The 14,748-nt window shown below is 40.8% G+C and overlaps 3 protein-coding genes across 5 annotated transcripts; 1 reads left to right on the plus strand and 2 right to left on the minus strand.

Moving 5' to 3' along the window:
• The first annotated feature begins 121 nt into the window (after positions 1-121).
• On the plus strand, positions 122-11,540 carry LOC110190948 (Y+L amino acid transporter 2). Of its 2 annotated transcripts, XM_020961627.2 has the most exons (9): positions 122-401; positions 6,392-6,718; positions 7,386-7,632; positions 8,532-8,605; positions 8,680-8,825; positions 8,904-9,118; positions 9,181-9,410; positions 9,471-9,723; positions 10,181-11,540. In XM_020961627.2, exons 2-9 carry the CDS (start codon positions 6,428-6,430, stop codon positions 10,249-10,251), a joined length of 1,527 nt encoding a protein of 508 aa, XP_020817286.1. In that variant the 5' UTR covers positions 122-401; positions 6,392-6,427; the 3' UTR covers positions 10,252-11,540. The 2 variants fall into 2 exon arrangements, with proteins under 2 accessions (XP_020817286.1, XP_086695800.1); XM_086839674.1 differs by lacking the exons at positions 122-401; positions 6,392-6,718 and adding an exon at positions 9,854-9,915 and having other exon boundaries at positions 7,386-8,605.
• LOC110190949 (uncharacterized) lies at positions 11,411-13,316 on the minus strand. The gene has a single exon (XM_020961629.2). The coding sequence runs from the start codon at positions 13,124-13,126 to the stop codon at positions 11,663-11,665; it is 1,464 nt and encodes a 487-aa protein (XP_020817288.2). The 5' UTR covers positions 13,127-13,316; the 3' UTR covers positions 11,411-11,662.
• Positions 13,262-14,735, minus strand: LOC110190950 (uncharacterized). 2 transcript variants are annotated; one of them, XM_020961631.2, is made up of 2 exons: positions 13,679-14,735; positions 13,262-13,618 (listed from the first exon to the last, which is right to left on the minus strand). In XM_020961631.2, the coding sequence occupies exons 1-2, from the start codon at positions 14,618-14,620 to the stop codon at positions 13,352-13,354; spliced, it is 1,209 nt and encodes a 402-aa protein (XP_020817290.2). In that variant the 5' UTR covers positions 14,621-14,735; the 3' UTR covers positions 13,262-13,351. The 2 variants fall into 2 exon arrangements, with proteins under 2 accessions (XP_020817290.2, XP_020817289.2); XM_020961630.2 differs by having other exon boundaries at positions 13,262-13,621.
• Positions 14,736-14,748: the final 13 nt, after the last annotated feature.

A 14,748-nucleotide genomic window follows, 5' to 3' on the forward strand; every position in this document is an offset into this window, starting at 1 on the left:
TTCTCAGGCAACGTGGTTCCTCTTATCAGAGAGCTTGTGGAGGGAATACCAAGCTTGAATCTGCAAATTGCTCTCTCTCTCTTTCTCTATCTCTCTACTGCTGCTGAGAATGATGCTTGGGATGCTGTAACCACGAGCACGCCGTCAGTAGAACGCGAACTGTGGCCACGACAACGAAACGGGTCTTGAGGCTTACACGCATTTCTTTAACCTTCCAACAAACAACGTGAAACTATATACATTAAGTCAGAAAAAAGTTCAACTGCTATATCAAATAAAGCATAAATTAATTTCTAAAGAAATAATAGTATACTAAAAATGTTTCAAAGTATTTAAAACTCAGCGAGCTTAAACTCACGGAAGTTCCTAAGCCGTTACAGAAAATCAATTGAAATTTGTGTGTAAGTATATCCGAGCCCCCGAAACCGTGACATTTTCTCCTGTGTGAGGTTATTTTTGGTTTTTGCCCGTCACAAATGGCAATCAGTGACGTCACAATGAAAAGTGAAGCTGTGCTGCCCAATGCCACCCACTCATCAGCTTGCCAAAAGCTTTGCCAGACACTTTGGCGCCCCTTTTCGTGCTTAATCAGCCAAACCATTCGATTTTAATATTAATATATATACTATATATTGGACAGAGTCTGATGCAATGTCAGCCAGCGATTTGGTCAGTTGTCGTTTTATATAGAAAAGTGACATTTCCTTTTCCCACTTGAAATGCCAGCTAAGTACCTGGGCTTACAGTCGATCTCTAAATTAATGTGAAACATAATACCCACGCGGCCCACCTATTACCAGCAAAGGTGTGTTTAGCCTCTCAACTTATTGGTCCCTGACACGCCGGCAATATCAGTACCACACTCTCTGTTTTATTTATTTTTTTTCTCACTTTTGTGCCAGTTCAAGGCCCCGAAATAAAGGTGGCCTTGACAGGAGAGCCTGAAATTTATTGGTGCATCGCAAAAGTGCGATTTAATGGAAGCGCTTAGGCTGAGAACCCGCCATTTGTCAACAAATGTCAGAGATTAAGCATTAGGTATACAAATTCAAGTGAAAAAAGCTGCTGTTTACACATATATCTTCAGAGTAAAATTGAAAATAATTAGTGCGATTAGCATTTTACTCTCTAAAAATAATATGGCAAGTTGCACGTGCCGAGAAGCAATTAATTAATTAATTATTCAGTATGCCAAGCTGAGCTTCAAACAAGTAAACTGAATGTAGATACATCCAATGTTTGGATACATGTTTAAGTTATAATTTTATCATGTTAAATTCAAAAAATTATTTTCGTTCCTTGTACAAAATCAGATTAAAATCAAGCAATTGACTAACGACTCTGGGTGCTCTTAAAGTGCCACACTTCACGAGGTCGCAAATCTGGAGATCCAATTATCCGGACAAGATATGGATACTGATTTCTCAGTACCTTCTAACCGGCCCAGGTCTCTGCTGTGTGACGTCGCCAATTGTCGTTAATTCAAGCTTATATACACAAATTACTAATAAAGGGGAGATTAAGCAACTCGATGATGGGCCACTTAACAGTTTGGGAACCAAACCGGCTGCGGAACAGATCAAAATAAATATCGACACCGAGATCAGGGACTGGGAATCAGATTCGTGTCTCAGCCTTTGTTTCTTTTTGGTCAATAAACTCGAATGGCCCGAAGCCAATTTTAAGGTAAAGTAACGCTCAAAAGCGTCAAACATAATCGGATAATACAAGTTTTATTTAAATAGATTTCACAAAGAAATTGCAGGGAATTCTCAGAGAATCACTGACGCGACGCCATTGTACTTCAGTTGGCGGTGACAGATTTGAATTAAGTCTTTTAAGAATTAGTGTGTGGATGCAGCTTGTCCCCGGCGCGGATATATTCAATTAGAGATCGGGGCAAGTGGGCAGGAATGGGGATTTGAATATGCGCGCGAAAATCAGATCATCTCGGATTTAATTTGCATGTCTAAACGAAGCCAGTCGTCAGCCTACGTGTGAACGCAGAAAGACACACACAGATACTCAGATACAATTGGTCTCGCGAAAGATGCTTTTGTATCTTAAGAGCCCCTCGCCAGTTCCCAGGAAAGGTACACCCTTAGGGTACACCCTAACTACTCGGAGATTGTTACCACACTTGTGCAAACACATAGAAAACCTTCAACTAAATTAGTCTTGCTCTTGAGCTTGTTCACGTGTGTCGCTCAGGTATCTGTATCTATTAGATAAAAGCCAGCGTGTACCATTTTCCGGCTCTCGGGGCAAACATACAAGAAATGAGAACCACTTTTTTGGTAACCGAAAAAACAAAAGGTACGCGTACATCGACCACGATCACGGGAACAAACAAACAAACGCGGCATCAGAAACTTGTTTCGGATAAATTACAAATTCAAAAACGCTCAGAATGCCGGTTAGAAACAAGCGAGCCTCTCGGCCCAACATCGAACAGGTTCGAAGTAGCGCAATCTTGAGCTTTTTTTAGGCTTTAACAAAAACTCTCGAACTTGGGGGAGTTTTTTTTAAAACTAAAATGGGATTTATAATCAAGAGTTTTTAGTTTTACTTAGATGTTGGAGTTACTTAGGAGTTGGGTCAGTATTCCCTGTTAATACGTAATTTTGGAAACAGTTATTAAACTTCAAGAATAGTATCTAGAGTTAACACAAAACTATTTTGTGTGATAATAATAATTAATTAATAATTAATTTGTGATAATAATAATTAATGATAATTATTTTAAAAAAATAATTTAATATGAGCTTTAATACTTCAGCAAGATTGATTTTATAATACTACCAAAAGTGCTAACAATATTGGTATTATGCCACTACAGTTTTGTCTTCAGTTCTTGCTGGTTCTCAAAGATCTATTTTATGCAGAAGTCACACTTTATTAATCCACACTTCATCGATACCTGACAAAACAAACATATATATTAAAAGATTGAGTAATTTACATGAATGCAATCTATAAAATATAAACTATCCTAAAATCATAAGCCTCATAAAAAAGCTTGTTAAAACCAGGCAAATGCTTTACACTAAGACTTCCCAAACTTGATTGCCTGTAGGTGATAGCCACCAGTCGACCAGTACCGAACCCGACCAACCTCCGGCACAGATTTCCGCCGCGAAGATGCCTCGGAGCGGAGCCACCGCCGCCGGTGGTTGTCAGTCTGCTGTTCCCGCTGAAAGCGAGCGGTTCTCGATTCCGTGTACTCGTCGTTCTCGTTCACGTTCTCCGCCGGAACTTTTGCTGGCTAAAAGGCAGTTGGCAGTTAGAGACCTCTCTCTTGGCTTTCACACGGCGCGAAAAGTGCTCGAACCTCTTGAGCAGGTAGCAAAAGCAAGCCTAATCTCCTCTTAAGTACTCGGCGTTGGGCAAATAGCATAACATTCAAGCAGATAAAATAATATGTTTGCTCTACCGTGAGCAACACTTGTGTTTGTGATCAAAAATATACAAAAAACCAGAAAAAATTAAAAAAAGGGTGTAAATAAAATGGGATGCAAAGCAACAAAATTTAATTTAAATGCATGAGGCGATTTTGGCAAATCGTAAAAACGCTATCAAGAACTGCCCACAACAATTAATGCGTGCATATATACAGAAAATGTTTAATTCTTGTTTGAAATAAATATTTAAATTATAACTGGGACCTGTTGATGCTTGGCATGCGCCTCGAGCCGGTTTTTTTTATTATTTTGATTAGGATTTGAATAAATTTAATTGGAAAAAAATAAGCTCTGATAAGAATTTGTAGTTTTGTAAAAATGCAATCAGTAAATGGAAAATAATCTTGTTTTGAAAATTAAAGTTCAACTAACAGAATTTTTGAGTAAATAACAATTCGACTGTATTTATTGTTTATAAAATCACAGCCTTTAATTAATACCTTTCTCAGGCTAACGAAGAGTTCAAAGAGACTTTCTTATTTATGTAAATTCACCATTGTATCTTCTTTCTTTTTAATTGGAGAGTAAATTGCTATAATTTTCAATATGTGCTTATAATTGTTACTTAGATGGCCTAGCAAATTATATATGTATCATGTTTTGAGCACAAAAAATCAACTAATTTTTCCATAATTAGCTTCAATTAGTTGATAGCCAGAGCTATGTATATATTTAGCACTTGCCTCGAAATTGATAGCACATCTTTTTAGTTCGGCAACAGTGATTTATAAAAGCATTTCTGCTTACTATAACAAAATTAATGGATTTTTTCGGTTCTTTGTTGATGTATATATTTTTTCCTGTTGTGTTTACGCTTCAGGTGCGCACACGAACATCATTTTTGGATAGTGAATCAATAATGTTGTGGTATATCTTCATATAGGCTTGATTTGGGTCAAGTAAATGGGTGAATGTTTTGCCATTATAAGGTAAAAGTCCATTATATATCAGCTAATTGCTTTGAATCGAACTAATGACATGCCATAGCGTTTGCCTTTCACACTTTGGCTTAAAAAGAAATCCGAAAAGACCCCTCCAGAGAGTGACTAAGCCATGATGCAAGCCCAGTTGCATTGTAAATTCCACAGATGCAATTTAGTGGTAGTATTTCCCGCTCGTATTTCTCAGGAATTCCGCACTAAATAATTGGAATACCCCAAATACCCTGATTTCCTATTACAATTCATAATTTATTCGCATTGCATCAGGCAAGAGATCTGGAGTAATTTAAACTTTTCGACCGTTCGGCTTGGCTGACCAACTGTTAAGCCAAGAACATCGTCGGTTTAGGCCAATTAGTTGTCGAGGCAGTGTTATAGATCTAATGTTCATTAGTTTGTTCACCTGTTTTGTTTTGCTTGTGCCATTCTACCAGTTATTCAATAACACAACACACACACATTTTTATATTGTGTTATTCTCGCCTCTGATTTTATGCTAATTTATGCGGAGCGTGGGTCCAGCTTTCGCTTTGAGGAAGTGGCCGCCGCCCCCTTTTCCCTTTCTGCCATCTGGACTGGCTATTGGTCATACTAAAGTAAACAAGTGGCGTGACCTAATCCCATAAGTGGGCGGAAATCACTTCCTCGGCTTTGTTCTGGGTTCATAGGCCCACACACGTGCCAGTGCCTCAAAGGTCTACCAATCAATCTTCAGGCTCTGTCAAACTTTTGTTCCGATAATAAAAAAAAGTCGCTCGGGTTTAACGAACCACGATCCCAAATATTAATATTAATATTAATCTTAAAGGCATTGCTTCCTCATCAGCATTCGCTGAAGATAATCAAGTCACGTTCGAATATTAAGAAAAATATCAGACAGAAATGACTCAAGTATTTATTACAAAAAAATTAAGCTCAATCTTTTTAAACTCATATTAAACTGAATCCCTTAACTCCCAGGATATCATGGTAAATTTAGTACCTTTTCTTAGGAATTTTCTCTCTCTGCAGTTAATACCTTAAAAGCTTGTGTCGAAAACAAAGGTATATATAAATGTAAAAGTAAAAGTAGAGCAAATTTCGTTACTTTTTCTCAGGCAATGACCTTTAATTACCTTTCACTCCCCAAAAAGAAATACAATCAGAAATGAAATTACAAAAAGAAGAATCGGAAAGAAGAAACACAAACCTTCTCGCGAATTCTCACAGCTGAGATTATGAAGTGGCATGCCAACATATAAGTACATACGTAAAATATTAAATTGAGTCAACTGATAAATCCCAGACAAACATTGCTCAAGAAATTAACACATAATCTTGAATTTAATATTTCATAGTACATCTTGATTTAGCTTTTCCTATACCCTTTAAGAGCTCGCAATTAGCACGCCATTTCTCAAAGCCAATGACAGAAAAAGTCCATCCGTCACCGGCTGAATAATTAGAATCATTATAAAAAGCGAGTTCATTAACTAAAAGGTATATGAATTCAGGAAAAATACTTTTCCCTCTACATGGTTCCTCTAAATAATGTACTAGGCAAAAATTATTGGCTAAAATTAGATGTTAAAAGAAACTAAACACTGGCTATTTATGGGTCTATAAAGGCATATAGTATACGATAATTAATCGATGGGAGAGATAAATAGTAAATCTATGTGTAGAGAAAAATATAAACAGTATCTTAGGAATTGATTTTCGTTAAAAGAAATTACATTTATGAAGAAGATACTTTTAAGATTATTATATGAAGTTTAATACATTTCTCTTGGTATATGGTTATATAAATATAAAAACAAACTGCAAAACAAATTATTTAAAGTTAAGAATTATCATATTTGTAAGTATCTGTTCGTTAAAGCTGTTTAATTAATAAAAATAAAACTGGATTAATAACCCTGTTAAGCTATTATAGTTTATATTACTGATATGCCTAGACTTTTCACTGTATCTAATACCAATTAACTCTCTATCCTTTATTTTTTAAAGGTTACTTTTTAAAGACCAAGCCATAGTGCTGACAGCATGGAAACAGAGTCGTTGAATCGTAAAAATTCCTCCCGGAAGAGCTCGATAGTGAATGGCAATGGAGATGCATCCACGAAGTTGACCAATGGAGATGGCGGCGACGGTGGCGATGGCGGAGGAGGAGAGGTCACCCTAAAGGCCAAGATGAGCCTGCTCAATGGCTGCACCGTCATCGTGGGCTCCATCATAGGATCCGGTATCTTCGTCTCGCCCACCGGTGTGCTGATGTACACGGGCAGTGTTAACCTGGCCCTCATCGTTTGGGTCATTTCCGGACTCTTCTCAATGGTGAGTGGAGGGAGTGTCTCTGCTCCGTTGATTCGATTAGTGGGGCAACGTGAGCAGCTCATAAATATTGATGGCCTGGTATGCAAATGGAACTACGACCCAGACACCTGTTGATAGAGCTGCTCCAGGTGTAAATAACCTGCTGTGGGGCACAGCTGGCAGAAAGGAGAAGTGAAGTGAGTGGGTGAAGCATGGAGCAGGACTCTCCTGCTCAATTACGAATGCTGGTAGGGTGCCACTGGGTCGCTTAATGAAATTATTGAAATTCCAGCACCCAATTCATGTCACCCAGCCATGAACATGACAAGCCCTTGTCAAAGGCACGCTCTGCGGCTTCACTTCGCCCACGGTTCAATAAAAATTGCGTATACGCCGCATTGCCACTGACAGATGACAATGATTGCGTCCTCACACTCCCCAAAACATTTTAAAACCGAGGACATGGCCTGCTCTTGAGAAAAGAACAGCTACAGACTTCTGATTTGACTTTAAAATATTATTAAAACTTAATTTACGATGTTGTTTTATGAAGATACCTTGCTTTGCTCTAATGTTTTTGTTGAGTTGACTATATTTTGTTTTATAAATTTTACACTTTCTATGGGGAGTTTAGCCAAAAATCTACAAAGACCTTGTTCTTTAATAATACTCATTGTATTCATTCTAGGTTGGCGCTTATTGCTATGCAGAGTTAGGAACAATGATCACCAAGTCAGGTGCTGACTATGCTTACATCATGGAGACCTTCGGACCTTTTATGGCCTTCATCCGTCTCTGGATTGAGTGCATGATTGTGCGTCCCTGCTCCCAGGCCATTGTGGCTTTAACTTTTAGTACCTATGTCCTGAAACCCTTTTTCCCGGAATGCGCACCACCGGAGGACTCGGCCCGTCTCCTCGCCGTCTGCTGTATCCGTAAGTATTACATTATTGTTATTGTTGGGCGGAAGAACCTCGGTTGTACAGGGAAGGGGGCCTGGGGCTGCTATCAATGCACTCCGCGTACTTGACCTATAGATTAGACACACAATTTAAATGCATCCCCTGAGTATAGAGTAAATAAACATGTTGAAAGAGTTTGCCATATTAAGGCTTATCAGTCAGTGTGCCAGAATAATGGTTCGCAGGGGAGGCGGACAACAGTGGTTTGTTTTTGTTTCAGATCGGTAATAAATACAGATTGAACTGCTTAAGGGATATATATATAGTGGATGAAATTTTTATTTTTATATATATACCTTCGATATACTCCCTAAACCAGACATTTTTATGGTATATACAAAAATAAAGTTAAACCTCTGTTTAAACAATTAAATCTTTGAGTTTCTGCCAAAAAAGCAGTCATTAAAAACCATTTCACGATTGTGCTGTGTATTGACTTTATAAAAATATAATTTCACTTGACATGGCGATAATAAAAAGCCTTCAGTTTAATGAACCTTAAGCCGAACTCGAGAAGAGTGCTGAAATAATCGTAGGAAAATCATTTTCCGATTATCGTTTTATTTTTCCACATTGCCTAAACCAACTTGTTGATAGTGCCAGATGGCGATTCCCCCCATTACTTATTTAATAGTGATTTAATTGTGCGGAATCAAGTGCGTTTGCCTGAGACAACAGTCGAAGCAATAAATAACTAGTTGTCACATTGTCACATGTAAAACCTCGCGTTATTACATCACCCACATGGGTCGTTCGCATCTGCGGACTTATATCTTTGGCGTGACTTTAAAGTCGTGATGGGCACCGGCTCCAAATGTGGGTTAAGCGGTCTTCTTAGCCCATAATATATGTATTTTCATTTCATTTTCCAGTCGTCTTAACTCTGATCAACTGCTGGGACGTTAAATGGGCCACCGCTGTGCAGGATATCTTCACATACGCCAAAGTAAGTCGTTCTAGATTGGATTTCCCCTTTGGGCCAGAACTCATCAGTAGCCTTTTCTCTCTTCCCCTGTTTAGCTGTTGGCCCTGTTTATCATCATTGCCACTGGCATGTACCAACTATATCTGGGCAATGTCCAGTACTTTACATTCGAGAATACGGACACCAAAGTCACATCCCTGGCCCTGTCCTTCTACTCGGGACTCTTCGCCTACAATGGCTGGTAAGCGGCTTAGATGGGGTTCCTTCGGGCGGGACAAGGACACTAAGTAATTGGATTTATTTGCTCTGCCGTTGACAGGAATTACTTGAACTTTATCATTGAGGAGCTGAAGGATCCCGTCAAGAATCTGCCCCGTGCCATTGCCATCAGTTGCACCCTGGTCACCGTTGTCTATGTCATGGCAAATGTCTCCTTCTACACCATCCTGTCGCCGGATGAGGTCCTGGGCTCCTCGGCTGTGGCAGTGACCTATGCGGAAAGGGCCTTTGGGATGTTGGCTTGGACCATTCCAGGTGGGATTTCCCGTGGATTTAAATTAAAGAAATGTTATTTAAACTTTCTTCTTGTTTCTCAGTTTTTGTGGCCTTGTCTACCTTTGGTGCTGTGAATGGCATTTTGCTGACCTCTTCTCGTCTCTTCTATGCCGGTGCCAATGAGGGTCAGATGCCAGAGATCCTCACCATGATCCAGATCCAACGATTCACACCTACGCCCGCTGTCCTGGCCATGGCTTTGCTTTCCATGTTGTACCTGACAGTGTCTGATATCTTTGCCTTGATTAACTATGTGGGCTTTGCCACTTGGGTGAGTTAGCAAGGGGAAAATTGATTTACTATATCTATAACCTATAATTTCTCACTTTAGTTGAGCATTGGTGTTGCTGTCCTGTGCCTGCCCTGGCTGCGATGGGCTCAACCCAATCTACCTCGTCCCATCCGAGTCCCCATGGTCTTCCCCATTGTCTACCTGATTGCCACCATGTTTGTGACCGTGGTGCCCATGTATGCTAGTCCTGTGGAGACTGGCTATGGCATCCTGATGATTCTGTCCAGCATTCCCGTGTATTTGGTGTTTATTGCCTGGAAGAACAAACCCATCTGGTTCCAGAAGTGCATGGGTAAGTTGTGATGACGAGTCCTGGTTGACCCAAACTCCACCAGAAGCCAGAAGCTGCTTGTTTCTATTGATTTCTCTCACTGATTTACGCTGTGAACTCCTACCCAAAAAACGTGTTTTCGATATTCTAGGCGGACTGACACAAGCCCTACAGAAACTGATGATGGTTGTGCGTCCCAAAGCGGCGTCAAAGGTTTTTAGTTTGCTATTTATCCTAGTTTTACTTTGATTTAACACTCGACTCTCGTCCACATCCACACAGATTGCCTGCCTCAGCACTAACAACTTTCTTTTAGATTGATTAATTCCTAAATTTAACATACTAACTAACGACCAAAAATATTTTGCACCCTCAAGAGTTTTCTTTGCACTTCTAACTAGCTAAATTGTAGATCATAATTATTTATATATTGCTCTTTTAAATTGATAACTAATATTAGAATTTCTTTACCTTCCAGTAAGCCTCACACATCTCCTACAAAAACTGCTCATGGTACTCGGCAAGCAGAAGAAACCAGCTCAGGTGTAAAAAAGTAACGAATGTTCTTCGGCCGGCGAATATTTCGAGATTTCAAGTTAGCCAAGACAGCAGAGGGAAAGCATTTATAAGCCACACACATTTAACTCTGCATCATGCATTATATAGACAAAGTAAAGCGCTTTTGTGTAACCAATGAAAACACACACGAATACGAATCAAGAAAATATATACTACAATATATATATTTTTATATACACATGTATATGTCCTAAGTTGAAACAAGGCCCAGGTGTCCAGTAGGTTTACACACACAGATTGAAGCCCAATTAGCTGGCAGCTCTGGACCCGGACTCAATGCAAAGACTGTGAAACGAATGGAAATTACAAGGAAATATGTTGTCCAGAGCTGCTGGTTAATTTAGTTTCTTTTTTAAAAGAGAGAGAGCTGAACGAGTCTTTTACGATTTTGGAGTATTCTCAAAACCCCCCACATGAAAAAGTGTAATTTTAATTTGTTTCTTAAATTCCAAACTAGTTTTAAAGGTTTATACATTTTGAAAGCATTTCAGACTATTTGCATTTTAGAAACCAGGCTCTAGGCGCAGCTTCAAACGCTTGCACATACTCAAAGGCACGTTCTACAGAGCTACTAAGAATAATACTTAAATATTACAAATATTTTAAAACACAGCCGATTTTTCATTGATTTTCTTAAGACTAGCTTTAGTAGAACTGCAATTTTATATCATCATTTTTGGTTTAAGTTAATGCTTAGTTCGCTCAGTGAGGTTTCATTTGTGCACCAGAGATAGAGAGAGAGTACTTCCTGTGACAACTGCCACTCGTACAAATCCCCAACTAAAACCCCCAAAACCATCGCCTAATGCACATATCCAACAAGAGAAACGATTTCAAGTTTGTAGTTAAACGAGAGACGAAACAGGAACATTGCCAACATACATATTAATAATTAATGAAAATAACTCTAAATGGAAATTGTTGTCTAATTACGAATACGGATCGAATTGATCTAGCATTGATTTCAACATTCATTAGTTGTTGTTGCTTTGAGTGTTTGACAACCAAGTGTTATTCATATAAAAAGAATATTATTGCCTAATTAGCATTCAACTATTTAACTGTTACACATACACACAACGTAATATGGAGCCGCAGCTGGGGAATCTGTTTAAACTACTATGAAACATATTGTTGACAATAATATTGTATTTATAAATGTATATTATATATTATATATGTATACCCAATACGAAACCTCTGTCTTTCTGGAAAACAAAAAAACAAGACCGATCAAGTAAAGTAAATTGACAATTAAATGGGTTTCCTCTTATGTTTCTCTCCAAGGAAAAGGAGTTTTTCCAGGCGTCACTTGACGGGGGCGACAGACAGTGACATCTGGAAAAACTTCTATTCCTCGAAAATGGATTAATCCAACGGATTAACTACTTATATATTGAACCAAACGGATTCTTAGGTTCTCAATTTCCCTCTGTTTGAGGGTCTTCTCCGCCTCGGACAACTCGTACTTCTTGGTACTAATGTAGACCTTCAAAGTGGATGCATAGGCAGATCTCTCTGCATCTTGTTCTAGTGACTTGAATTCCCTTTGCAATTCATTATATATTTCCTCACTTGGATCTTGAGCACCTGGGTTATTCGGCAATCGTGACGCGTCGCCACCGCTTTCGTCTCTCGTCAAACCCAGATCCTGATTAATACATGTCAACTCTCGACGAAGGTCCAAAGCTTTCCTTTTAAACAAATTAACAAAGTGCTGCTCCATGCCCAGCTTGAGCTGCGTAAACTTGGCATCTATCCTCTTGTACCAGGCGGCCAGGCCATTGTAGTCCTCATCCGAAAACTTGGCGGTACGTCGCCAATGAGTCATCGGAATATGGGGCACCGATCTCAGGGAGCAACGGCTGGTGTTGTGACGATTCTCTCTACTCACACTTATGGACAATTGCGATGAGTATCTCATCTCGATTTTAGCTGTTAATTGTCGACCCTTCTCCAGGGAACTATAGGCCATATCAGCCAGCTTCAGGACCTTGCGACGATAATCACAGAGTTCTGGGACCATTGGCAGTTCGAACATCATGAGCGCTGGAGTGGGACTCTTTAAGTCAAAGGACTCCTTCAGGCAATCGTTGAGCAGAGTGCTCGAAACCCCACATTGCCTGCCATGGGGCACACTCTTCAAAAACTCGGCCAAGTCGGATCGGTCCTCGCTGTTGAAAATATGGAAAACCGACAGGCGAATCTTGTGCTGCCTGGGCTGGGTGTCGCGGTAAACAAACTCAAAGTCCAGGTAATCATCGCCAATGCCGCGTCCTCTTAGCGTGGTCAAGTCATTCACCAGCCACTGATAAAGATCCTTGGTGCTGTAGAAACTCTTTCCACACATTAGGTCGCGTCGATGATTCCGAGTGGCTTTAGGGTCCAAAAGCAGATTAATCATGTCGAACTTCCTCACATCGAAGTAGTCCACATTGATGGATTTCAAACGGAGACGCAGATCCACCATCAGTTTCTCGACCTCTGTGACGAGCAGGCGGGTTAGCAAGCTTGGATTCAAGTTTCTTTGAGCTGGGAATCGCAGCAGACTGCCATGACGATGATACCGAAACATCTGGGACATTAGGTCCGTTAATTCTGACCGTATATGAGTCTCAAAGTCATAGCCAATTGCATCGAATTCCATATGACGGTAATAGCGAGGAGATTTCATTAAAGGACCCGGCTTTCCCAAGGCATTTGGAATCCTCAACAGCATCGCTTTTTTGTCCAACAACTTTATCTCTTCGTCTAGGCAAGGCTCTTCCGAGTAACTTCGACGCTTGGGATCCGTAAGGGCCACCATTACACGATGGTGCCTCTTGGTGAGCGAGTTGCTGTTCATGGTCCGGGAAATCCTTTACTTTTCTCTGTGAGAGATTAATTTTTTGAAACTTAAATTTGGATAGTCTTAAAATATGCTATTTTGAATTTAGACTGTTTTTTCAAAACCCTAAACAAGTATACAGCTATGTGGAGATTTAAGGGGTTAAGAGTTAAGGTTCAACCTATTTTAATAAGACAAAAGAGCACATGGACAACATCATATAAAACTTAAAACTTATCACTCTTAGGTATTCTTTTCCAACAGATTGTTTAGCTTCTGGAGATTGGCCTGCGAGGCCTGCAACATGTGACCAAACTCAGTGTTGGCTATCTGCTTAAGCAGCTCCTCGAACTGGGCCAGTTGCTCATCGAACCGTTGGCGATAGTGCTTCAGTTGCTCCGCCTGCTGGACGTACTGCATCAGAGAGCCATGAACCTGCTTGAATCGATCACTGATCTCCTTCTGGCAGTTCTCAAACTGATTCAGTTGGGCGAACGAACTGCTGGCTGACTGCTGGCAAGCAAAATGATGATTATTATCCTCATAAGACAGTCAAATTAAACCACTCACCATGGTATCCAGCTGAGGGGAATGCTGCTGACTGGCCAGATGGGCCAGGACGAGCAGCTGTGCATTCCTGGCATTCACCTGGGAACCACTGGTCGTCACATGGAACAAAATAAGCATATATAGGGGCTTGCTGCGGCTCTGATTGGTGGCATATTGCATGAAGGATATGAGTTCGGTGCCCACCAGCGAGGATGTGATCAGATCATCGCTGAAGTAGCATCGCAGGCCACACAAAGAGCTCACACTGAGCTCCTCAAAGGCCACCAGCAGCACAAAGAGACGAACGCTGAACTGAATGCCCGTCTCCTTGTGCGCCACCAAGTACTCCACCTCCAGGGCATCGTGACCGACTCCAGTACTAAGATCTGCCCGCATGCGGTACTGATTCATCAGCCAGAGCATCAGGCCATGGGTGTCGCTGAAGGCGCTCTGCGTCTGCATGCTGTTCCCTGTATTACCACGCCGATCCTCCTCCTGCAGCTTGCGGAATCGAACAATGCCTCGTTCTAGTTCCATTCCCTCACGTTGCAGCTTCCCGTTCACCTGGATGACCAGTGTGTCCAGCAGGAACATCAAGTGGCACTCCCGCTCCACCCGCAGGTGCATAGCAAAGCCATCGCGTCGCTCCACAAAGAGGCAGTGAAGCAGGGCGGGAATCTCATCGCCGCACTCCTGAGTGGTCAACACATCGAAGCGGAACTTCTGGGCCAGGAGCAGGTGAGGCTTGGAGGCGTTCTGGCAGTAGAGAAGCCGCAAGGTGCGATCGTCTAGAATGCTCACCTCCCCGCCATATTGAAAGGTATCAGAAGCCGGAGGCTGCTGCTGCTGCTGCTGTGCCCGTCCTGCTACAACTGATTCCGAGAAGGTGTTCCCCGCTGGCTTAACCGATTCTTGAGAGGATTCGGTGTTGCTCAATACCACCACAACTCGGGTCTGCTCCATGGTTAGAGAATTAATTTAATTTTACAAAAAACACAAAATATTTTTTGGGAACAAAACAAGACAAAAGTTAATTTGGGCTTCACAGTTACATTTAAGCTTTGGTGGAAGATCGATCGTTGGAATGCTTT

Source organism: Drosophila serrata, unplaced genomic scaffold (assembly GCF_035046125.1).
Source record: "Drosophila serrata isolate PLE 108 unplaced genomic scaffold, ASM3504612v1 contig_376, whole genome shotgun sequence".
NCBI lineage: Eukaryota > Metazoa > Arthropoda > Insecta > Diptera > Drosophilidae > Drosophila > Drosophila serrata.